General features: G+C 34.3%; 3 protein-coding genes and 1 non-coding gene across 4 annotated transcripts; 2 read left to right on the top strand and 2 right to left on the bottom strand.

The window, feature by feature from the left end:
* Positions 1–2,503: 2,503 nt before the first annotated feature.
* LOC116021348 lies at positions 2,504–2,717 on the bottom strand. Its single transcript, XR_004099011.1, has one exon. It is a non-coding gene; the product is annotated as a small nucleolar RNA U3 (small nucleolar RNA).
* Positions 2,718–3,582: 865 nt separating this feature from the next.
* LOC116021182 (protein PPLZ12) lies at positions 3,583–7,037 on the bottom strand. The gene is made up of 5 exons (XM_031261793.1): positions 6,730–7,037; positions 5,969–6,089; positions 5,756–5,847; positions 4,712–4,808; positions 3,583–4,217 (listed from the first exon to the last, which is right to left on the bottom strand). Exons 1-5 carry the CDS (start codon positions 6,922–6,924, stop codon positions 3,847–3,849), a joined length of 876 nt encoding a protein of 291 aa, XP_031117653.1. The 5' UTR covers positions 6,925–7,037; the 3' UTR covers positions 3,583–3,846.
* A 6,544-nt stretch (positions 7,038–13,581) lies between these two features.
* On the top strand, positions 13,582–17,806 carry LOC116020598 (probable calcium-binding protein CML13). Its single transcript, XM_031261066.1, has 2 exons — positions 13,582–14,104; positions 17,478–17,806. The coding sequence occupies exon 1, from the start codon at positions 13,658–13,660 to the stop codon at positions 14,093–14,095; it is 438 nt and encodes a 145-aa protein (XP_031116926.1). The 5' UTR covers positions 13,582–13,657; the 3' UTR covers positions 14,096–14,104; positions 17,478–17,806.
* A 1,979-nt stretch (positions 17,807–19,785) lies between these two features.
* Positions 19,786–22,293, top strand: LOC116019185 (40S ribosomal protein S13). The gene is made up of 5 exons (XM_031259329.1): positions 19,786–19,946; positions 20,061–20,133; positions 20,346–20,484; positions 20,574–20,760; positions 22,040–22,293. Exons 1-5 carry the CDS (start codon positions 19,924–19,926, stop codon positions 22,071–22,073), a joined length of 456 nt encoding a protein of 151 aa, XP_031115189.1. The 5' UTR covers positions 19,786–19,923; the 3' UTR covers positions 22,074–22,293.
* The last annotated feature ends 1,084 nt before the right edge of the window (positions 22,294–23,377 follow it).

Here is a 23,377-nt window from a genome sequence, read left to right as displayed (position 1 = left end):
CCCATTTAATTAACTATTACTTAACTAATAATTAACTATGAGCTTTCAATTTTGTTTTGAGCATCATTTTTTCACAATTCACATAAATAACAAAATTAAGAAACTCACAGAATCAATAATTCTAAGGGCTAGGAAGAAGCAAAAGACCACATATCAAGGTTAGAGCCAAAATTAAATTCCATTATATATTGTTTGACTTATTATTTTCTTTATTATCTGTATATACATTAAAACTCCATACTTCGTTTTCTCATACTAAGAAATTCAATTTTGAATTTATCAGTTTGAGAAACCAGACTAGGGTTTTCTCAATTTGAGAAACACAGACATGGATTCAATTATATGATAACTCGTGCATGTGTTCTCAAATTAAGGAAAAACGACAGAGAAATTAATAGGGTATACATACATCAATGCTTCGTAGACTAGACCAAATTTGGAATAGGGTTTCTCAAATTGAGAAACGCAGATCTTAAATTATATGAGAGAGATTACAAGTTCAAAAAAATTAGAATTTCTCAAATTGAGACATCGAGTAGGAGAACCAAAATGACCAAATGAGCAAATTTATTTTTCTAATAGTTTACACGCGCCTATTTTCTTTTATATAAAATGCAGTCATAAATGTTTTTTCCTTCCTCAATGCAGTTATAACAAATACATTCCGTGCATTGCACGGGTAGAAATACTAGTTAGCATAATATTAATTAAGAATAATATATACTCATTAATTACCATATAGTAATCATAATAAAACGATCTCATTTTATTGGATTTTCCTGCCCATATAAAAAATTAAATATACAAATCATACATTCGCAAATTTTACTGTGGACCTTGGTCCACAATGCATGGTAGTCCGTGCATCAAAACGACATCATTTTTATTAATGAAAATAAACGGCAGAAACAACTTACGTTTTGCGCCGTTAACTCCATGTGTATAACATATTCAGTTTCATTTTTATATACACTGCAATTTCTTTCAAAACAATTACAGTTTCTTTTCGATATAATTATAGTTTCATTCGAAATTATACACTCAAATATATGAAACTATTATTCAGTTTCCTTTCAACACAACTACAATATCATTTCAATATAACTACAGTTTCATTGGACAATATACACGTAAATATGTGAAACTGTTATTAAGTTTCATTTTATATACACTGCAGTTTTCTTTCAACATAACTACATTTTCATTTTGATATAACTATAGTTTCATTTGATAATATAAAAACAAATGTGAGGCAGTATCATTTGAGAATTGAGATGAACTATAGTTTCATTTACGAAGCTCCATTAGTATGTGACGGCGTCTGTTTCTTTACTTAATGAAATAGTGTCGTTTTTGGACCATGGTCCATGATATAACAAATGTATTACAGTGGTAATTAAATGAAATTAAACATACACATATTACGTCCATATTACCAACATGTATTTAACACTTTAATTTTACTATGATAACTAAACATAGAGATTCCCCTCATTTGATTATAATTCTTTTTTTTGTTATTTAAAATAATACTCCGTAACAATTAGCTATGCTCTTCCTTCTATTTCCTTTTTTTTTTTCCTATTATAATTTTTATGTAATCAATTTCAACACTAATATACAAATCTTATAATTTCAAATAAATGTACACTTTCAAATATTAGAATTGTTTAACATTTTAACATTGATTTTATTATTTAAATATATAATAAAAAATTCAGACGAGTAATTTACTAAGTTTTAAAAGTATGAATAACATTGGCCTGACAAACGTGCATAACCACATGTAATTACTTTAAGGGTCACACTTGTGTGAGACTGTCTCACGGATCCTTATTCGTGAGACGGGTCGAGTAGAATCACCATGCAAATATCACACTTATATATGCAAATATCATACTTATATGCTCAAATATAATACTAATCAGGAATACAATTTTTGTTACTTATAAGAGAAAAAGTATTACATTTACCCGTATAAGTAACAAAATTTTTATTCCTGATTAGTATTACATTTGAGCATATAAGTATGACACGTTTACATCTTGACCCGACCCGACCCGACCCGTCTCACGGTGAGATGATCTCACACAAGTTTTTGCCTTACTTTAATAATGTATAAGGGAGTAGAACCCGAGTCTATTGCTTGGAAGACAATTATCGTTGGACTACCAATGCTTCTTGTTAGTAAATGAATGCATAGTTTTAACACGTTGCAGAAACATGTAAACTTCATAGGCTTTCAAGAACCAATCTCATAATGCTTCCCCAAACCCCATTGAGAATTGATGAGAATCTGATTTAGTCTCTCCTTTCAGAATCTCCATTTTTCCAGTGAGGCCAAACTGCGTAAAACCCAAACCAGCAAAACAGATTCACAAACCTGCAGACCAAGATTCCATTACCCCAACCCACAGTAGCAGGAGGATTGGAAGAACCCACCAACAAAAATCTCCGGCCACTTGTCACGGCAGCTTCGGTGCAAAAATATTAAAGATTGGGAAGCCTGTCAGACAGCCAAGAGGCCATCCCAGCCGCGATTAACAGCCGGGAACGATCATCTACGGCGCCGTCCGGCGAGTGTACCGGCGGTGCTGTTACTCACGCTCTAGCCTCTTGGCCATAGTTCATCCACCAAGCTTGATTTCCTGTCTCCTTAGAACTCAAGGATACAGAGGTACGAGCCTATAGAACAGATCCTGTTCAAGTAAGGTCGTGCCCAGTGCTCACAAGTAGAATCTTTTATTTAGGTTTCCAGATTCGTAGTTGTTCAGTGTGGGATAAGTTGTATTCAGACCTCTCATGGTTCTTATAATCTCAGTTGGGCCTATAGCTTTTTGAATATTATGCTAAGGCCTCTATCTGTTGTCCAAACATTACTTTCCATCACATGTAACATAATAAATATGTATTATTATTATTATTATTATTATTATTATTATGATAGTAGCAGCAATAGCAAAACTTCTGAGTATTGGTGGAGGAGGAGAAGAATTTAGGGTGTGTTTGGAAACCCAGAAAATGATTTCTGGAAATCATTTTTCGGGTTTTCAATGTTTGGCAAGCCATGTAAAATAATGGTCAATGTAAAATGACCCTTTGGTCAATGTAAGATGTCCCTTGTTTCTTGTAAAATAACTTCCCCTTTTTTTTGAGGGAAGCCATTTTACATCTTATTCACGCCAGCTCCTTCCTCCTTCACACAGTATAAAGCTCTAGCTCCACCAACCCCAAAGCTCCATCAACAAGTCCAGATCTTCATCTTCTTCTCCATCAACAAACCCAAATGCCCATAAGATCGATTTATTACTAGAGGTCACATGTTTGCTTTTAGCCTCTACATATCAACTTTTGTTAGAACTTCCTCAGTGGATAGAGTGCCTGTTTTCCCAGCATCACACAGTTTGGACATCCATTGTTCTATAACAATAAGTATTATTATTTTTTGAACAACTCAATAACATCTACAATATAAATTGTGGGTTTTAGAGAGGGACTGTTTTCCTAGTATTAAGAATATGGAAAGCTTTGGAATTCAACCTCTTGGGAATTGAGGATTCAAGCTTTTGGGAAGAAAGAATATTGAAAGCTAATCCAAATTTTCCATTAAAAAAACTCCATGTCTCTTAGACTTCATGCATGTGAATATTATTGCCTCAATTTATGTACCACACCAATAGAGGGTATAAGCTGTAAATGAACTATTACATACTAAAAAACCTAATAAAAGAGGAATTGAGAGGTCATGGAAAATGTATAACATTGACCAAATTATAATGATGAACATGTAAGGTTGGCATAAACAGAAAGATAAGGCTGGTTTGTATCCATAAGAACATTAAAGAATTACTCAACATTGACCTTTGCACTGGCTGCCTCCATCATCCCATTGCGTATCTGCTCACCAATGTCCCGGACATGGCCAGGACCATGGGGTAGGAAAACCGTGGTGTTCTTTGAAGAGTTCCCAAGGTCTTTGATGGTATCAAAGTATTGAGTGATCATTATGAGATCCATCACTTCTTTAGCTGATGTACCTTCAACTTTGTGAGAGAAGTTCAAGATGTTCTCCCTTAACCCATCCGTAATTGCCTGCCTTTGCCTAGCAACCCCAACTCCACCCAGGTACTTCGATTCAGCTTCCGCTTCAGCTTTCTTAACTTGGAGAATCTTTTCTGCTTCTCCTTTGTACACGCTAGCAAGCTGCATCCTTTGCGCTAATATACAACACCAACGAGCATTATTAGTAGGAGAGCGCTGTTAAAATTCTATATTCATCTGCTTTCCTTAACATGACACTAGAAGCACTAGGTTGGCATATAATGTTAGCAAAACCCAACTACAATTCCATTATCACAACATAATATGGTCTCATAATTGGAGCTAAAAATTCACTCCAGGGTATTTATAGAAATAATAACATACTAGCTATGAAGATTTTTTTTTTTATTTTTTTTTTTCACTTCCAACACCAAATATATCCTTTTCAGTAAAATTCTAAACCATAAAATTAAAACTTAAATGTGCAGTTGAACTCAAAATTGTCCAGAAAATCCTTAAAGAATACTAGTACTAGAATAGTATGGACTCCCTTCTATATATTAAGAATGCTATTTTAAAACAAATTTTCTATGGATTCTAGAAAAAAAAAAATTCATATTTTCTATTTAACAACCTATTTCATTTACACAATTTAGGACATCGTTTTTACCTGCATTTATATCATTCATTGCTTTGCGCACAGATGCATCAGGGACAATGTCAACCATCAGTATGTGCTCAATGTTGTAACCATATGCTCCCATCACCTAATGAGCAAAAATACCATAAGATAGAAAATATATGTACGTCCTTCAAATATCCATTCTCTTATTCAGTAACAATGAATATCTAATGCATCAGCAAGTGCAGAATGAAGAAAAGCAGCTGGAAAAACGATATAGGACTGCTAAAGTATAAGCATCATGGCATCATGCAGTGATATCCCATTAAAGTGAACCAATTCAAACAAGCACTTAGAAATAGTGATGTACAATCAAATCTGAAAACCAACAAACCAATCCAAATCAAATCAATCCATCCAAATTTTCATGTAGAACCTGAAAATCAATTGGTTTTTGTACCAACGTATCTAAAAATGAAATATATTAGTTTAGTTTTTGGTTTGTACTGTTCTAACAAAATTGGATTCAGAATACAACCTACCACACCTAAAAAAAAATTCATTCCTATATATATAATAAAAACAAATTGTAAATACACCCAGTTTTGTCTTTGGCACAGAGTATAATAATAAAACACGAAAATTTTTTCCCTTGGGTCTCAAACATTTCTTATTAGAACAGAAATAAGTTGTAATATGTTTATTAGTTATATACTTATATGCTTATTATGCAAAAAGTCAGTTAAGGATTTTGCAGTAAGGTTGCAAAAAGAATTGTGATGTTCAGGAACTCGAAAACCAATTTATCCAAACCGAATGGAATGGTTTGGATTTTAGTTTGGATTGCTGCAATTTGTGTTATTGAAATTGGATTATGGTTTGCCAAAAAATGGAACCAATCTAAATCATGTACACCTACATAGATATACTTCATATTTTATTGTACAACAGAAAAGCTAAAAATATTTTATGATCATTACACCTGTAGTACAACAAGGCATTGAAACTATCTTGCCTTCACATATAAGGATGCAGTTAATGCATTTATGGTTACTAAGCAAATACAGGGCGAAACTGATATCATCAATTTACCTTTTCAAGTTCCTCCAAGACAGCCTTTGCAACCTCATCCTTTTGCTCAAAAAGCTCATCCAAATTCATTTTGGGAACATGGGCTCGGACGACTATAAGTGAACAATCAAACATGCAAATAGAATAACATTATATAAACAGAATTAAGAAAACCAAATAGTCAAGATATTCAGCATAGTACTAAGATTGATCCAAAGAATGATGACAAATTACCATCAAATACGTAAGCTGTAATCTGCTCCCTGGGATTTTGCAACTCATAGAAAGCATCATCGGCATTTTCCTTGATCACTCGATATTGGATAGAGCAATGCATTTGGACAAAGACATTATCCTGAAAATTTGTGAAGCAGTAAAGATTCTTGAGAAAAAATAAAAGCATTATTGCCAAAAGTTTAAGAACAAGTTATTGAGGCAGCCATGCAACTAGTGGCTACACTTTTCTCAAATTCATCTAAATATTCATTACAGCATAACATTTATGCCATTTGCAGATTGCTTCCACAACTAATCATTAAGATGCAGTTTCATCGATTCATCTGAATAGTCATTACAGCACAATATTAATGCCATAATGCCAGTCGTTGATTGCTTTTATAACAGATTCGTTGACTCTCAGGCATATTCCCTTTACAGAGGAAAAAGGGAAGCCAAAAAATTGTGAATAGCAATTAAATGAGATAACTGGTACAATTACCACAGAACAACACCTTATACAACTCCTTGCAATTCACTGTGCTAATTTCACCAGGGACAAGGATTCCTGACTTTTTCAAGGAGAATTTTCAAGCAAAACAAGCAACACGTTTAACGTTGATCGTGTTAATTAGATGCGCCGATCACTATTCCAAACTTTAGATTACTTCAGGTCGATCACAACACTCGTTGACTCAATTACGGAACATATAGATTAAGAACAAAGGCGTAGGGTTGCAGGGAAAAAAAATTAGATAATTGGTGAATTGAAGGCCTGCCTTGGTTTTGGTTTCGATGTTGACGTCCAGAGAGCAGATCCTGGTGCTGAGAATTCCGGCGAGGCACTCGCCGGCGAGAGGATTGAAGAAGTGTAGCCCCGGCTGAGCCAGCTTCTGGAACCGACCCCATTTCTCCACCACGCCGACGTTCGCCTGCCCTACGCATCCGCAAAACAAACAGTAGGCATTTCCCATTGTTTTTGTGATTCTCTATCTCTCTTTCTCTCTCTAAATTCGATTGCGGAACCGAAGAAAAGGCCACGAAATTGAGTGTAAGCGTAGAAGCAAAAACCTTTGGTAAGCTTTCCCGGTATTGATTGTCTTCTCTTTATGTACGTGTTTTGTTAGTTGCCATGACTCGATGACCCGACGCGTACACGTAGGTCGACTCGAACGTCACAACCCTAGTGGCCCACAGGTTATCCCAAATTTAAAACGGACGGATTTTATATAAGAAAATACTCCGTACTATTTAACTCCAAAATTATCCTTCTTACTTTTTATGCCACGTACCAAAATTTAATATTGACACTTTCCTTAAAGAAAATATATGATGTTGATACTTTCCTTAAGATTCATAAATGAAGATAACCTGTCATATCTTGTCACATCGAAAAGTAAAAGTGAGGGAATAAAAAATGGAAGTCCATGTAATAGAACTCTTTCATATAAGGAAATGCTAATTACCTATACATTTATCTTTTTTTTTTTTTTTGGTGGAAGGGAGGGGCCGGGGCCCCGAAGATTAATGTCGTATGCTAGTTGCAATGTTCTGAGCGTCACGAGACAACAGAATTCCTAAACCGTCTGATACATTTATCATTTATAATCTTATGATTTATTGATCACAAGATAGAGTTTATTTCATTTACACCTTTAGATAATGATCATTGATTTTCTTGATAAAGCGTACGAACTTCTTATAAGGAAATGCTAAGGCCATTCCTCATTTATGGGTTTTGGGGAAATTTTGGAATAGTAAAATGATTTGGGTGGATTTTTAACAAATGTGCATGGGGGATTTTATGGCTTTCTTTCTCCTACAAATTTGGGGTTTTGATAGGCTGGAATGGGGGCCCACTGGGGAGAATATGCGGCGCCTCACGTGCGTGAAGTGCAGTTCTCGTGCCCAGGCGGGCACGTAAATTTATTATTTTATTTTATTTTATTTTTTTCAATATTTGTTTTGTTTTTTTTTTTCTTTTCTTTTCTTTTTTTTTTCCTCCACTCTCATTTTCTATTTCTTAATCACACTTGCAAAATCTCTTCAAAAATCGTTAACTATTGAAGAAGACCTAATTAGGCCTACATATTTTATTTATAAATGACAAATTCTTCTGTGAGATCATCTTCTCAATTTGTGAGACAGAGTCATATCAGTAGAATTTAGGTCATAATTTATAGATTAGTATTATGAGCAGATAACTTATATGAACGTACTATTATTATTTGTTTTGTTTGGACTATTCTTTCTCAACCTTAGGGTGTGTTTGAAAACCTAAAAACGATAGTGTTTGGGAGAGAGTGAAAATTTTAAGTCAACAGAAAAGATTCTCGGTCAAAAGGAAAGTAGCTTGGTTTTTATGGAAAATGACTTCTCATTTTTTTTGGGAAGTCATTTTCCGGATCTAATTGCTTTTTCTTCCTGGCTTCTTACGAGAATGCTTCCTTAGCTTTCTTCCAATAATGCTTCATCGGCTTTCTTCCGTCATCCTTCGCTTTCTACCTTGACTGGTTTCCAACGAAAACCAGTTTGGTTTATACTGGTTTTCATCGAAAACTAGTAGAAAGCAATAATCTTTTTTTTTTTAAATATTTTGTTTGTTATTTGGAAAAAAGATAGTTGGGCAAAACATAGTTGTTGTCAAAAAAATTTTTAGTTAACAACAATTAAAATTATAATTATACAATTCTGCTTGTTTTCTAGAAAATAAACCAAACATACAAAGACAAATTTCTGGGATGCAACCAAACACAAGAAATGAAAATGTTTTATGGAAAATAACTCATTTTCCTGAAAACATTTTCAAGAAGTCATTTTCCTAGTTTTCAATCTTAGATATGCGTTTTTTGTTGAGCCATTATCTGTAATTCTTTACATATTTTTAGAGTCATTTTTGTTGACCCATTTTTTATCTCATTTCACTTAGTTTTACCACCGTTACATGAATTCTTCACGGTAAAACTATCGAAGCACGATTCCTTCTTCTTCTTCTTCTTCTTTTTTAATCTAGTTTCCAAGTTTCTTCTTCACAATCTCATGTTTCAACTCGTTTCTCTTCGTTTTCTTCGCTATTTCTTCATCACCGTTATTTTTTCATTGCCGCTCATTGCTAAAAGGGTATTTGGAAGTTGAATTTTTACTGGCGATTCTCAAAGGGAAGCATTATATTGTGGTGAGTTCTAGTTTTTGATAGTATTAATGTGTAATTTGATGTCCTTATGAACTAAATTGTGTTAGGCTTTGAGGAAACTCAAATTCTTTGTATGTATTTGTCTCTCAAAATCCATAGTTTGAAGTGTGAAGTTGAAACTCGAAGGTGAACTTCAAAGCACAAAGTGAAGTGTGAAGATGAAGTTCGAAGCAAGGTTTTTAATGCAGTTCTCGGTCAGATGACATAACCTGTATTATTTATCTATTTGTAAATTGGTGTAGTTTGACACTATAAGTCTTGTTTTGTTTTTATTACAATAAAGATGCTCATAGGCAACGGTTAAAGTCGGTGTTGTTAAAAGTCACGCACATAGACAACGGTTTTTAACCGTTGTCTATTGAGTATTGTTGAAGCCGGTGTTGTTAAAAGTCACGCACATAGACAACGATTTTTAACCGTTATCTTTTCTATAAAAGATAACGTTTTTTTAACCGTTGTCTATTGAGTGTTGTTAAAAGTCACGCACATAGACAACGTTTTTTAACCGTTGTCTTGTCTTTTGTTTTCTAGAAAAGACAACAATTTTTTAACCGTTGTCTATTGAGTGTTGTTGAAACCGGTGTTGTTAAAAGTCACGCACATAGACAACGACTTTTAACCGTTGTCTATTGAGTGTTGTTGAAACTGGTGTTGTTAAAAGTTACGCACATAGACAACGATTTTTAACCGTTGTCTTTTTTTATAAAAGACAATAATTTTTTAACCGTTGTCTATTGAGTGTTGTTGAAACTGGTGTTGTTAAAAGTCAAGCACATAGACAACAAGTTTTAACCGTTGAAAAGACAACGGGTTTTTAACCGTTTCTATTGAGTGTTGTTAACATAAGTGGTGTTGAAAGTCACGTTGATAGACAACAATTTTTAACCGTTGTCTTGGATATATAAGACAACGGTTAAAAACCATTATTCTCACATTCATAGACACCGGTTTTAAACTATTGTTTTTAACATATTTTGATTTTAAGCATAATATAATAAAAACAATTTATCTAAACACCATAAATACCAAAGCATCAATTCATTAGTATAATCTTCTACTAGTATTTTAAGTATTTCAAAATACACAAGAATTCATCATCTACTTCAAAATATAATGAACAATTCCAATCACCAAATCTAAATGTTCACAAAATTCTAATCAAATGCATACCTACTCTATATAATTTGATACACTATATGCCCATTTGTAACTTGATACCTACTCTAAATATTTACCTGCTTAACGCATCAGCTGCTCGATTATCATGGATACTGATTGCCTGGTATGTTTTGAAAGAAAAGAAGATTGTTTCTGACTTTTGAAAGCTTTCCCTCATGTGTTTTAAATTATGGTCCTCCTGTAGCAGCTCTTCAATCCTTGTTGAACTTTGGGCACTGCCATCCAACAAATAAATGCAAACTCATAATTTTAAAGTAGCAATAAAACCAACAAATACATGGTTATAGTTTGATTTTGTGGCTTTCTGAGTTTTGTAACAACTAATATGTGTTCACACTTAGGCTAGCCTTTAATCAGTTCATAAAATATAAGGCATTAGAATACGGAATGTGCTGCAAGGCATTGTTAGTTTGTACTCACTTATACAAATTTTTCACAACTAATGACCACCTATGTTCAAATTTATGCAAAATATAATTAGGGAAAAGAAGGTAGCAAAGGAAATGTTCAATGAACATATAGACTAAGATAAGAATCCAACATCACAGATTAGTAGTTAGTATTCAATGAACATCCAGATCAAAGAATAAAATTTTAATAGTCTTACTACAAGTAAAGTGAAGATTGCCCCTTCATGTCCTCTTCCTTAATCCCAATCTAGCTGTTGATAATTACATTCAAAAAATTTATATCTACAAGTCATCTAGTAGCCAATGTAAAATTTTGATCACATTTCTGCAAATGGATTCTGCCTTATATAATTTTTTTTAGTACTACTGACTCTATTATAATGTAGTATCTGTTCATAGCTACTTTCTCAACCTACTGAAGCACAAAGAGTCAATAATTACCTCCACTGAGACTCGAACCCACTCTCATCATCCATCTGCCTTATATAATATAATATATACTATAATGAATTGAAGCTGGAGCTAACTAATTACTAATTCAAACATGGATTCTCCAGTTTTTTTTTAAATTTATTCTAGTTTAAATTCAAAATCAAATCGAAGATTAAATATGTATTTTCTTCCATCTTGTTGCGATCAATGAATAGGCAATTTGTTTATATCTTATGCATCTATGCACTATATGAACCAATTCTATATGCTTCTATGAATTGAGGAAATGAAATCTTGTATATGGCTTTGTAAAGGTTATGCTTTATCACTTCATATTTCACTCAGTTTAGTTCTACTGTTGACTATAATAGAGTTTTTATGGAAAATATACCTTTAGAGTTTACAAGTTATAGTTTTATGAGATTATGTGCACGTATGGGCTACTTAACTATTTTAATTCTGCATATAATATCCCTCATTGTCTTATGACATTCTTATCGGCTTTGTTGGCTATTGCTATATTACATTTATACTATTAAGTGGTATATATCATATATGGGGCTTAAAGTATTATATATAAGGTTTAAAATATTGATCATATCTATCATGAAAACTGTGTATTAGATTTGTGTCATAAAGTACTACATTTATGTTATAAAGTATTATATATAAACAGATACTACATTGTAACCGAGTCAGTAGTACTAAAAAAAAGTATTATATATAAAGTTTAAAGTATTGATTATATCTGCTATGTCAACTGTGTATTATATTTTTGTTATAAAGTACTACATTTTTGCTATAAAGTATTTCATTCGTCCCATTTTATTTGTCTAATTCCATTAATGACACTTGACTGGAGTTATTTTTAATTCAAATTTTCATAATATTAAGTTTAGTATTAGTATACAAAAATTATAGGGATAAGGGTTAAATAAGCCTCCAAGTATACTCACATGTGCAATTAAACCCTTCAACTTCAAAAAGTTTCAATTAGATCATTGAACTCAAAAAAATTAAGCAAATAACCCATTTTTACCTGTTTTTACAAGTTATTTAATTTCTTCCAATTTTGGAAGAAAGCTGCCATGACCTTCTTCCAAGAAGATGGTTGCCATGACCTTCTTCCAAATATCGAAGAAGGCCATTGCTGCCTTAGTTTCTTCCACTGAGAACCTCTTTTCAATATTCGAAGAATAAGTGGGTGGAGGTCAAAAGGTTGTGGAGGTTAAGGCAAAAGGTAGCCTCAATGGCATGAGGAATTCCCTTACTTATGGGAACATGACTTTCCCAATTTTCCCTACTACTACCCGGGCTTGTGGTAACATGGAGCAAACTATGTTCCTGCTCTTTTTTATGTGCCATTTTATATTGGATTTTTTAATATTTGATTATTTTATGAATTCTTTATTAATTTGTGGAACAATCTATTAATTTAAAGGCGCCAATGAAATTAATAAAGAGAGTGAGTATTATGAAGTAGATTAAACTGTGAAAAATAAAAATATTTTTCTTAAACTAAAATAATTTTTGCAATTAACTTTTTGAGTTTTTATCAAGTCTATGTTAAAATTTGATCATTTTTAATGTTGAGGTCTCACTACCTATAATGTTTAAAAATGATAATTTCTTGATTTTTATTATTATTATTATTAGTAGTAGTAGACGACATGATCATGGTTTACAAAATGCATATTTTAATGTAATAATTGTGCGTATTTTCATCACAAAAATAAAAAATTCTTTATATTCACTACTTAATTGCAATTATCATCAGTTTGATTGACATGATTGGCCGTGCACTCTTATCCATTAACATAGGTCGGGAGTTTGAACCCCCTCTCGTATGGAAAAACTAATCTAGCCCGTATTTTGCGTCAGGACACCTCGTGGTCTAACCCAAAAAAATACTATAAAAATAGTTTATAAAATAAATAAATACTCCGTAATATAATATAATATAATATAATAATGTGTGAATGTAGCATAATGTTTTATGGAGTATTTATTTTTTAAAATAACAAAAGAAATCGAAGTTATTATTTAAAAGTATATATTAAATAAATTTTATTTTATGATCTCAATTGACAATTGCACGTAACTATTTGGTCGAGCTAAAGGTTTGATCGAGCTAAAATGTTTATACATTAAAACTTGTTTGGTAGAGCTAAACGTGCTTCATGTTTAAATTTTCAGTTATACATAACTGATCAAAATGAATATGAAACATGTTTTAATTTTCAGTTATACAAACCAACTTAAGATTATAGCCCATGAAACCTGTTTGGTCGAGCTAAACGTGCTTCATGTTTCCAAATTACTGTACACGATTGTTTGGAAGGAAAAAGTACGGAGTCAAACTTTATTTAATTGCATTTCGACCCCAATTTCATCAAGCATAAAAGTAGTGTACACAATCGAAATTCGAAACGCAGAAAACCGTAGAAGGAAAAGCAGCGAGAAAGAGAGAGAGAAACAGAGAGAGAGAGAGAAATGGGGCTGAGCGAAGATCAAAAGTCCTCGATGAAGGAGGCGTTTACGCTGTTCGACACTGACGGCGACGGCAAGATCGCGCCGACGGAGCTAGGGATTTTGATGAGGTCTCTTGGCGGGAACCCGACCCAGGCCCAGCTCAAATCCATCGTCGCCGAAGAGAAGCTCACCTCTCCCTTCGATTTCAAGCGCTTCCTCGACCTCATGTCGAAGCACCTCAAGCCCGAGCCCTTCGACCGCCAGCTCCGAGACGCATTCAAGGTCCTCGACAAGGACTCCTCGGGCTTTGTTGTCATTTCAGATCTCAAGCACATCCTCACCAGCATCGGCGAGAAGCTCGAGCCCGCGGAGTTTGATGAGTGGATCCGAGAGGTCGATTGCGGATCCGACGGCAAGATCCGCTACGAGGAATTCATTGCTCGCATGGTTGCCAAGTGATATCCTCCTGTGAGTGCATTTCTTTTTTTTTTTTTCTGTTTTATCTATTTATTTTAATTTCTCTAACTTTTTCTTTTTGGTGATGTGAACATTGTTGATTTTGTGAGAATGTACGAATTGCTTAGGCTTATAGGTGGACATTTATAGTATTGCGGAGGTCTAGATGGTATTTCTAATGGATGACTTTAGGATCTTGTGCAGTAAATGCCTTAATCCACTTTAGTTGGGTCTTGGATGAAACCTCATTGAATTAGAAACGTGTGCCATGTTTTTAAAGGATGGTAAACTGCATCCATCCAGCTCTTGTGATTCCATTTTTCCTTTACTATGCCTACAGGAGATGAATAGCTCATTAATTCGATGTTATCCATTTGCACAATTTAGGATACCTTTGTAGTGGAAAAGTAGAGAAAAGTTTGCATCTTCAGGAACATGGGGTGGATGTGAACATTGCTTTTAAAAGTTTATGTAGATTCTTTTTGTCTTTTACTAGTTCAAGTAGGGGGAGGCTAATTAGGGGAATCTGGGAAGTTGTGGCTTCCAATCCTATAGGTTCCCTGATAATTTGGAACACATGGGACCTTGCTATGGGAAGCAAGAAAAAGGTTTTCCTTTGAACCTGTGCTACAACTAACTGTGTATCAGTGTTGCAAAAATTGGCCTAGGTGCTGCGTTGGTATTAGGAGCCCATAGGTTGAGGGGATTTCCGTGTTAGGTGCCTGCCGTCCAAAATAGTTAGACTAGGTGTCTAAATCTGCTGATTTATTTATTGTAATTGGGTTGTTTTGCTCAAAACAATGTAGTTTTGAGTGAAACAAACCAAAATCCTAAGTATTCGGCGGAAAAAAGGGAAGAAATCAAGAAAGAGGCCTCAGCAGCTTGCAAGCATCTCCCCTCACCTCATCGTTGTCGTCAGCTCAAACTCATTGTTGGCCCGCTCTTGCAAGTTGCAAGTTGTGGCGTTGGCCCATTGGACTAAAACTTCGCATTTTGAAATCGACTAGTCAGCTTAGCTTCAAATTTGACAAAACCCACTCCCAGTCACCACTGTGGCACTACCAGTTCTGCAGTACTTCGCTGAGTCACTGCCACCAGCTCTGCAGCTCATAGCCTTGCAGTCTGGTAGTCAACACTTGTCTGCAGTCGTTGCTAGGCTCCACTAACCTTCAATTTATTTATTTATCTACTTTACTTGAATGCCAAATGGTTTATATAAATTGTGAGCTATGTTGCTTGTGGACCTTGTGAGCTCTGTTGCTTTATATAAATTGTGAATGTTTGTGGAAAAGTGGCAGACTGGCAGTAGTGTATATGGAGATTGAAGAATGTGGAGAATTAAAATTATTAAATCAATAAATAAATTATTTTAATAAGACAAGTGGAAGACTGGCAAACCACTGGTTTTGCACTTTCCCTGTTATTATTATTAATTTTTTACATCAAGGTGCCTGCCTCAGGAGCACCTAACGCCTTCTACAGCACTGCTACGTATTGCATTTGGACGATAAGAGGAACTGCATGTATACATGAAAGTGTATTGTAGTCATTGGAAGTCATAAAAAGTTTGCTTATTTGGGAATACAATAGTTATAAACATTATGTATAAAATTTGTGCGAGTTCTTTTTCTTTTATCAGTTAAAGCAGCCTTGGGAAACCTAGGAAGTTGTTGTGGCTTCCTATATTATGGTTGTGTGGTGATATGAAAAAACCATGTGACTTTGTTAAGGAAGCCAGAAAATTGTTCTCCTTTAAACCAGTGCAACCTCATACTGTGTGTTGCATTTGGACGTTAAGGGAACTACATGATTGCAATATAAGCATTGTAGTCACAGAGGAGTAGTGAAAAGTTTGCTTTCTCAGGAATATGGTAGTTATATACATTATGTTAGGAGTTTGTGCAGATTCTGTTGTCATTACCAGGGAAATTGTAGCTTCCAATTCTGTGGGTTATGGTGATTATTTTTGCATGCATGTGATTTTGTTATGGGAAGCCAGAATAATGTTCTTTAAACCAGTGCAACCTCTAAATTTATGTTGATTTTGGACGTCAAGGGAAGTTGGGAACTACATAAATGCATGATTGCATTTGCACTTCTCACAGTATACTTCTGTGTTTTTCTTTATTTATGTTTGTCTTCCTGTGTCTTAACATCTTAAGGTCCTTCCCCTAACCAAAATCTTGGAAATTTTAACATTCTGTTTGGATTTAGTTCCTTAAAGAGCAATACATGAACTTACCTTCCAAATAAAGTTGAGTAGAGATTATGAGAAAGTTATGCATTAAAAACAGAAGGCTATTAAAGTATTGCATCCCTTCTCCTCTGGGGATGCCAAGATGCAGGTTTGAATAGCAATGGCATTTTATAATGCGATAGGTAGTCAGATTTCAAAAAGAGTTAGCGTATATGGATATACTAAAAGCTATTCTTTTTGTTTTTTGTTTTTTTTTTGTTTTTTTTTTTAATATCTCTAAACATAGTGTCCTAACCATCCAACATTTTGCCACCCAATCTAACCATCAAGTGAACCTGGAACAATCCTCCTTTTGCCAGATTACTGCTGAAGAAACCATAAAAAGTTGTATTTTAGTAGGGGGATTTTAAGTTGTGTTTTTTTCCTCTCCACCCTGCCAACCCACCTACTCTGGCTTGTTACATTAAAGGTGAACTATTGTTCCATATCAATTTGGAGGATGATCTGGGTATTGTGTGCAGTTAAATATAGCTTATTCTGTCCTATACTCATAAGATGGGTTTAGCTCTTTCCTAGGCCCTAATAGGGATCCTGGTCCTACCTGATAGTTACAAGTGTTGATTTAAGCAAATCCTTCTCCTGTCCACTTCCCTCTCTGATCTACTCATAAAAGCCCATTCGTATTAGCCTTTCCCCTTCCTAGTTAACCTCAGACGTTTAACCCCTTTCCCACAACCTATTCACACAAAAGCCAAGACTCCTACCAGCCTCCAGTTAACCTGTGAGACCCATTGCACAATGAAGAACCTGCACAAGATTTCATTTCCATTATTGGTATGATACCAATGCCCTCAAAACATGTGGTTCACTAAATGCTTTTTCACATTCCTAAATTTTTATCCAATTTATTCCCATGTTTGAACCAAACATTATTTTTAAAAGATAGTACACATAAAGGCTTATTAAAACTGTACTATGATATGATGATTTATGAATTAGCACTATTTTATTGCCTCTGGCAGATATTTTCAAGCAATTAATTCTATATTCAACTTTCTTCATCTATGTCTTCTTCCACTCACAGACCTTTATATATTGAAATTGAGCTTTTATGACTTATGATATACATCTACATCATATATAAGCAATCTTTGACTTGTTCAGTTTTCTCCATATCTTTGGATGCAGGTGGCAGCATAGCATACACCATTGGTTGTATCTAGAATGAAGTGAGGTCAATGTGCTTCATCTTTATAGTCTAGTATTTTGTTTGGATGCTGAAGGGCGTTTTAATTAACTGCCTTGATGAAATTTTTTTTCTTCTGTCGGTGAACATTTTGTGGTTTCTATGGTTGAGGGGGGTCGTGTATTTGGTTCATAACTGTCTAAACCCTTCACCTTTAGAATTGGAAAGTACTGTTTGCAAGTTTGTTTTTTATTTGGAACTCCTAATTCCTGTGTACAGTTTCATTAAAACTTGAAGATCAGTTATTTATATTCCCTGTGCTATTCATTTGTTTTTTCTGTGTTATACCCATTTTTGTTTCATCAACAGCTTGTGTCACCCGTTTTTGTTTGATTAACTCTGCAGCAAAGAATGTTTTGTAAGGTTTAAGTATAGGGAAAATCACTTCTTTGTTTTTCTTCAAATTGTTATGGTTTCATCAATCTGGTTTCTGTCTTTCAATTATTTATTTTAATATTAATTTGATCCTCTAGTTATCTCAAAAATTGTAAATTAGTCTCATATTATACTCTTATTTATCATCAGAGTTAAGCATTTGTGTTTTCTGCCAAACACTTTGTGCTCAATTAGTACTTATGTGTCTCTCCTTTTTTTTTTTTTTGTTTTTTTTCAATACAATAAGGAGGGGAGACCTCAGGCTGAGTCTCATAAACAAAACAACTTATACCGTCTCAAGAATGAGACGATCGCAAACTACCCCTAGTACTTATGTGTCTCTCCTTGATGGAAGGTCACGGGATTGAACCATAATGGTGGCGAGAAAGTATATTGAACAGATACTATACTCTAATAGAATGGATAATACTCATGTTCAAAGTTATGGGCAACAGGCTTCTTCCTCTTGTTGTAAATGAACTAGAGTTTTTACATTAACCCAAAAAAAAAAAAATGGAACTAGAGTAGCATTCATTCATTTAGAAAGATCAAAGCTGAAAGATCAAATTAGCTTTGAGATGCACTACTAAACAATAAACTTTTATTCACAATAATCTTTGTCTTACACCAAGGAATAATAATTAATATTATGAAAATGAATAAAAAAAATGCAAGATGGAGGAAGAGATACATTTTTGGTAATAGAAGACATTGATATTCTTTATCCTACCAACTAACCTAAACTATTGGGTTATTAATGAAATATTTTTAATTTTAATTGCAAACCTGATGAGAATTTTTTTAATATTTACTTACAGCTTTTTTTCAAAAGACGATGAGCATATACTTTTTTTCAAGCGTTCCAATAGCATTTTTTAGTTCGTTTTTCTTAATGACACGAACTTTAGAACTCTAACCCACAGTTTGTGTGTTGCCATGACTAATATCTTTGTACCATTGGTGGAAATATGTTTATAAAGGATGTTATGGAATAATATAATGGGAACCACAACATAAATTCAAGAACCATAGATTAGGGAATAAGGAGTAACTAAAATGTGTAGATTATAGAAGAATATAATGACAACCACAACATTATATACAATGATACAAGTATAGATGAACAAATTATACAATGGAATATTTACATTACGATATTGAAATTATACTAATTAATAAGTATATTATCCATTGATTTTGCCAAGACTTTGTGGTCTAGTGGCATCTGGTGTCTTGGTTAACACTCTCACATGAATGATGGGAGTGGGTTCGAGCCTCAGTGGAGGCAACTGTTGACTCTTTGTGCTTCAGTACTTTTGAATCTATACAGAATTATATTATAGATTTCTTTCTATTAAGACTTCAATATTCTAATTTTAAGTTAGGAATCTATACAGAATTATATTATAGATTTCTATTAGGAAAATTAACACATGAGATGTTGTGATTATTAAGAAACAAATTGCCAATTTGTTTGAAAACTACAATAAAAAAGCAAATTGCGTAAAGAATTTGACACTAAACTTCCGTTATATTTGACCGAAATAATTTGGTAAAATTATAAAGGATTATGATATATTAGGAATTTAATTGGAGGTTGCACAATAAGAAGAACACGTACAATATGTTATAGCATACTATTACACAAACATTTTTTTAGTTTCAGTTAGGGGTCTAACATTATTGGCTCTTATAATAATTGTATATGTAATGTATATGTATATGTATATTGTAGATGTAGATCTAGATAGATAGATTATATAAATTATAAAAATGTATGTTACAATGGATCGCAATTTTTTGTTTTTTTTGTTTTAAAAAAAAGCTTATTGACAATGTTTGGACTGGGCCTAACCATAAAACAAATGATGCCGAAATGCGAAAAGGGTTCTGTTCTAATATTGTATAAACCCTAGTGGCGAAACACCTTCTAGGTCTGTTTGCCAGCCGCTGCTCTGAAGAAGACGACCGAAGCTAAGACGTTCACAGCGGAGATCTACCACCTCTGTCAACATGGGGCGTATGCATAGTCGCGGGTATACCTTTATTCTATCTAATGATTTTTAATTTTTTTTTCTTTCTGTAATTTCTGATTCCATTGTTGATGCACTACTCTGGCTGTAACATTTGCTTTTCCCTGTGAATTTCAGTAAGGGTATCTCATCTTCAGCTTTACCTTACAAGAGAACTCCTCCTAGTTGGCTCAAGACCTCCTCTCAAGATGTAAGCCGTATAATGTAATCTAGGTCTCACATTTTGAATATCTCTGATTTATGTCCCTCTCCATTGGCGAATTTATTGCAGTTTTTTTAAATTTTTTTTTTGGGTGCGTTGTGTGACCTTATAATAGCATTTGTATGAGTGCTTATATGTCTGAGTGTCTTTTGAATGTATGAATAGTTTTTGTGTATTTAAAATGTGGTTTTTTCATACAGGTGGATGAGAATATCTGTAAGTTTGCCAAAAAGGGCATGACACCATCTCAGATTGGTGTGATTCTTCGTGATTCTCATGGGATTGCTCAGGTGAAGAGCGTCACCGGAAGCAAGATCTTGCGTATTCTCAAGGCTCATGGTATTTTCTCTTAATGTTTGATTATTAGTTTGTGTGTGTATGAATGATTTATCTCGAGAATATGATCTGAAATATGGTTTCTTGCTCAGGGCTTGCACCTGAGATCCCAGAGGATCTTTACCACTTGATTAAGAAGGCTGTGGCAATCAGGAAACACTTGGAGAGGAACAGGAAGGATAAGGACTCCAAGTTCCGCCTGATTTTGGTTGAGAGCAGAATCCACCGCCTAGCTCGCTACTACAAGAAGACAAAGAAGCTTCCCCCCGTCTGGAAATAGTAAGTCCTATTTGTCTGTTCTTAACGCTATTCATATTTCTTTTGATTTGAGTTCCATGATTTTGGTCCCTCTAAAATGGTTGTTGATTGTTGTAATTATTCCTTAATATCTTAAACTTCAAAATAAAATTATGAGTAATGCTGCCCATCCTTTCAAAATTTTCCCCTCCAATCTTCCCCTCCTTGCATTGCATTTCCTAATTGGACAACTAAATTTCTTTTTAACTAATGGTGGTGTCACCCAATTAATGGGCACCCAATGATTATAAGACACATCATGGGGGGGGGGGGGGGGGGGTATATTAGGGGAAAAATTTGGAAGGTAAAATAGCATTTTCCCTACATGATTTATTGTAGAGTTTCAAGTCTTTGCTGGATATGGTTGTGTCTGATTTACTTATTCTAAGATATACTGTTAAGTGCACAATACTTGCAGAAATATTTTATAGCATTAATATATGCATTTGTTAATTTTATTAATCAACCTAAGATTATATTAAAATTTCTTCTGTGGCATAATTATCCCAACCTGTCCCTGAATGCTCATCTAAATCTTCATGTTAGTATTAAATTGTTCGTAGTCAGCTGTTCCGTTTGGTTTATAGCTTTTCTCATTTCTTTGTACTAATATGCATGCTGTTGTTCAGTTGTCTCTGTTTTGTGCTAATTAATCAAGCTAACTTCTGCATGACAAAATTGCTTCTATTTGTTTCCCTGCTCATTGTGTGTTGTGTTAGAAATGCATTAGAATTATGCGAGGATTTTGAGCAATAATCTATACATTTACTATATTCCTGCTAGTTTCAATAACTTTTGTTTTATGTTGTAAAAATTACTTGAATTCTTAGTACATTTGACTAATCTAAAGGTCTGGAAATTATCAGTTGAGTTATGCATTCTCTCACATGGTCTGGTGTTGCAAATTTTTTGATCTGATTGATGCTACTAAATAAGCCGTGGTGTCGAAGGAATTAGCATGTCAAATACAAATTTATGTCCATTTTGAGTAATAGTCAAAACTGAACAAAGCATCTGTTTTGTTGTTCATCGTAGATGAACCACGTGGTGTTAAGCAATGAGTGATGTTTCCCTTTGCAAAGCCATATCAAGTATCAACATGAGTTGCATTGAGTCTTTTATACGGTTTCCCTTTGGAAGCTCTTAGTCATTTTCTTATATGGTTTAGTTACTCTGTTTCGTCCTCATTGCCTGCCATTGTAGCCTAAGGCCTCATTTAATATGACCAATTTCTGATGTTGTACTTGTCTTTGCCTTGCAGCGAGTCTACTACCGCAAGCACACTTGTGGCTTAGGCTAGAGTGGATTGAATGGAGGAGAGGACTGGGCAATGGTTCTCCTTTGTCATGAAATATTTGTTAAAGTGAATTTTGTAATTTGACAATGACTGTTGCCTGACAATGGATGATGGGTTGGGATTCATTCTTTCACATTGTAATGCCCTACTTATATTGTCATCATCAGATGCTTTAAATTTGGCAATTTACTTATTAGAAAGGAAGGATTTTTGATTAATGTTTTTGCAGCTTTGTGATTACGAAGTGGCTTGTCTAGGCAACCATGGCTTGGGGGAGGGGGTGGTAACAAGTCTTAGTTTTTTTTTAGTACTGCTAATGCTACAATGTAGTATCTGTTCATAACTATTTTTTCAATTTATTGAAGTACAAAGAGTCAATATTGTGCCTATTAAGATTCAAATTCATGACCTCTCATATAGGAGTGCCACTTTGTGTCATTAGATCACAAAGTCATTGGCTATCAATATCATTCTTTGCAACCGAAAGGAATTCCTTGTAGTCTGGCTAGCATGTTTTGCATGGCAAGTTGGCAACCACATTTTGTTCCATGTACACCTACTCTAACGAAATCTCCCACTCCTTTGCCAACATTGTCTTGCAAGCTTGAATGACATTAGGCAAGGCCTCAATGATGTATTTGCCTCCTTCGTCAACCTCACACTATTTGCGGAGTTGCTTTGGGCAATCATCCTACGAAAATCTTTGTTCCATGCTCACTTAAAATACCCTTCAAGGTGACCCAAGATTCAGTATCTATCATCTGATTAGCATGCACCTTGCTCCCATACCCACTAGATCTCACTTTGTTCTCTCTAATGGTTTTTTTTTAGTTAGATCACGAGGTGTCTTGAGCATACACTAACTGTAGGAGGTACCTTTAAGCCCGTATCAATTGCACCAGGTCGGCCAATTAAAGGGCAAAGTACATGCCATATTTATTTTTTCATACTAGAGGGGGTTCAAACTCCTGACCTTTCTTAAAGGACAAGAATGCACGACCACAACGACTTGATTAAGGGGCAAAGTACTGACCAAATTGGTTATTCTATACTAGAGGGGGTGAGCCATCCATTTGGGGTAGGGATGGCAATGTGCCCCGTCCCCGTCTCAAACGGGGACGGGGATGGGGACAAATTTCGGGGATCGGGGACGGGGACGGGTCCCCGTCCCCGACCCCGAATCATTATAATAATAAAAAATTAATATATATATATATATATATATATATATATATATATATATATATATATATATATATATATATATATATATATATATATATATATATATATATATATAAA

This window comes from Ipomoea triloba, chromosome 5 (assembly GCF_003576645.1).
Source record: "Ipomoea triloba cultivar NCNSP0323 chromosome 5, ASM357664v1".
Lineage (NCBI taxonomy): Eukaryota > Viridiplantae > Streptophyta > Magnoliopsida > Solanales > Convolvulaceae > Ipomoea > Ipomoea triloba.
Note: the sequence above shows the minus strand (reverse complement) of the source record. Positions and strands in the feature narration are given on the sequence as shown.

Coding starts and splice junctions, on each gene's coding strand:
- LOC116020598 (XM_031261066.1), top strand. CDS start 13,658: ATGGGGCTGAGCGAAGATCAAAAGTCCTCGATGAAGGAGGCGTTTACG.
- LOC116021182 (XM_031261793.1), bottom strand. CDS start 6,924: ATGGGAAATGCCTACTGTTTGTTTTGCGGATGCGTAGGGCAGGCGAAC. Junction 6,090..6,729: donor ACATCGAAACCAAAACCAAG/GCAGGCCTTCAA, acceptor ACAAATTTTCAG/GATAATGTCTTTGTCCAAAT. Junction 5,848..5,968: donor TACAGCTTACGTATTTGATG/GTAATTTGTCAT, acceptor GTTCACTTATAG/TCGTCCGAGCCCATGTTCCC.
- LOC116019185 (XM_031259329.1), top strand. CDS start 19,924: ATGGGGCGTATGCATAGTCGCGG. Junction 20,485..20,573: donor GCGTATTCTCAAGGCTCATG/GTATTTTCTCTT, acceptor TTTCTTGCTCAG/GGCTTGCACCTGAGATCCCA. Junction 20,761..22,039: donor CTTCCCCCCGTCTGGAAATA/GTAAGTCCTATT, acceptor TTTGCCTTGCAG/CGAGTCTACTACCGCAAGCA.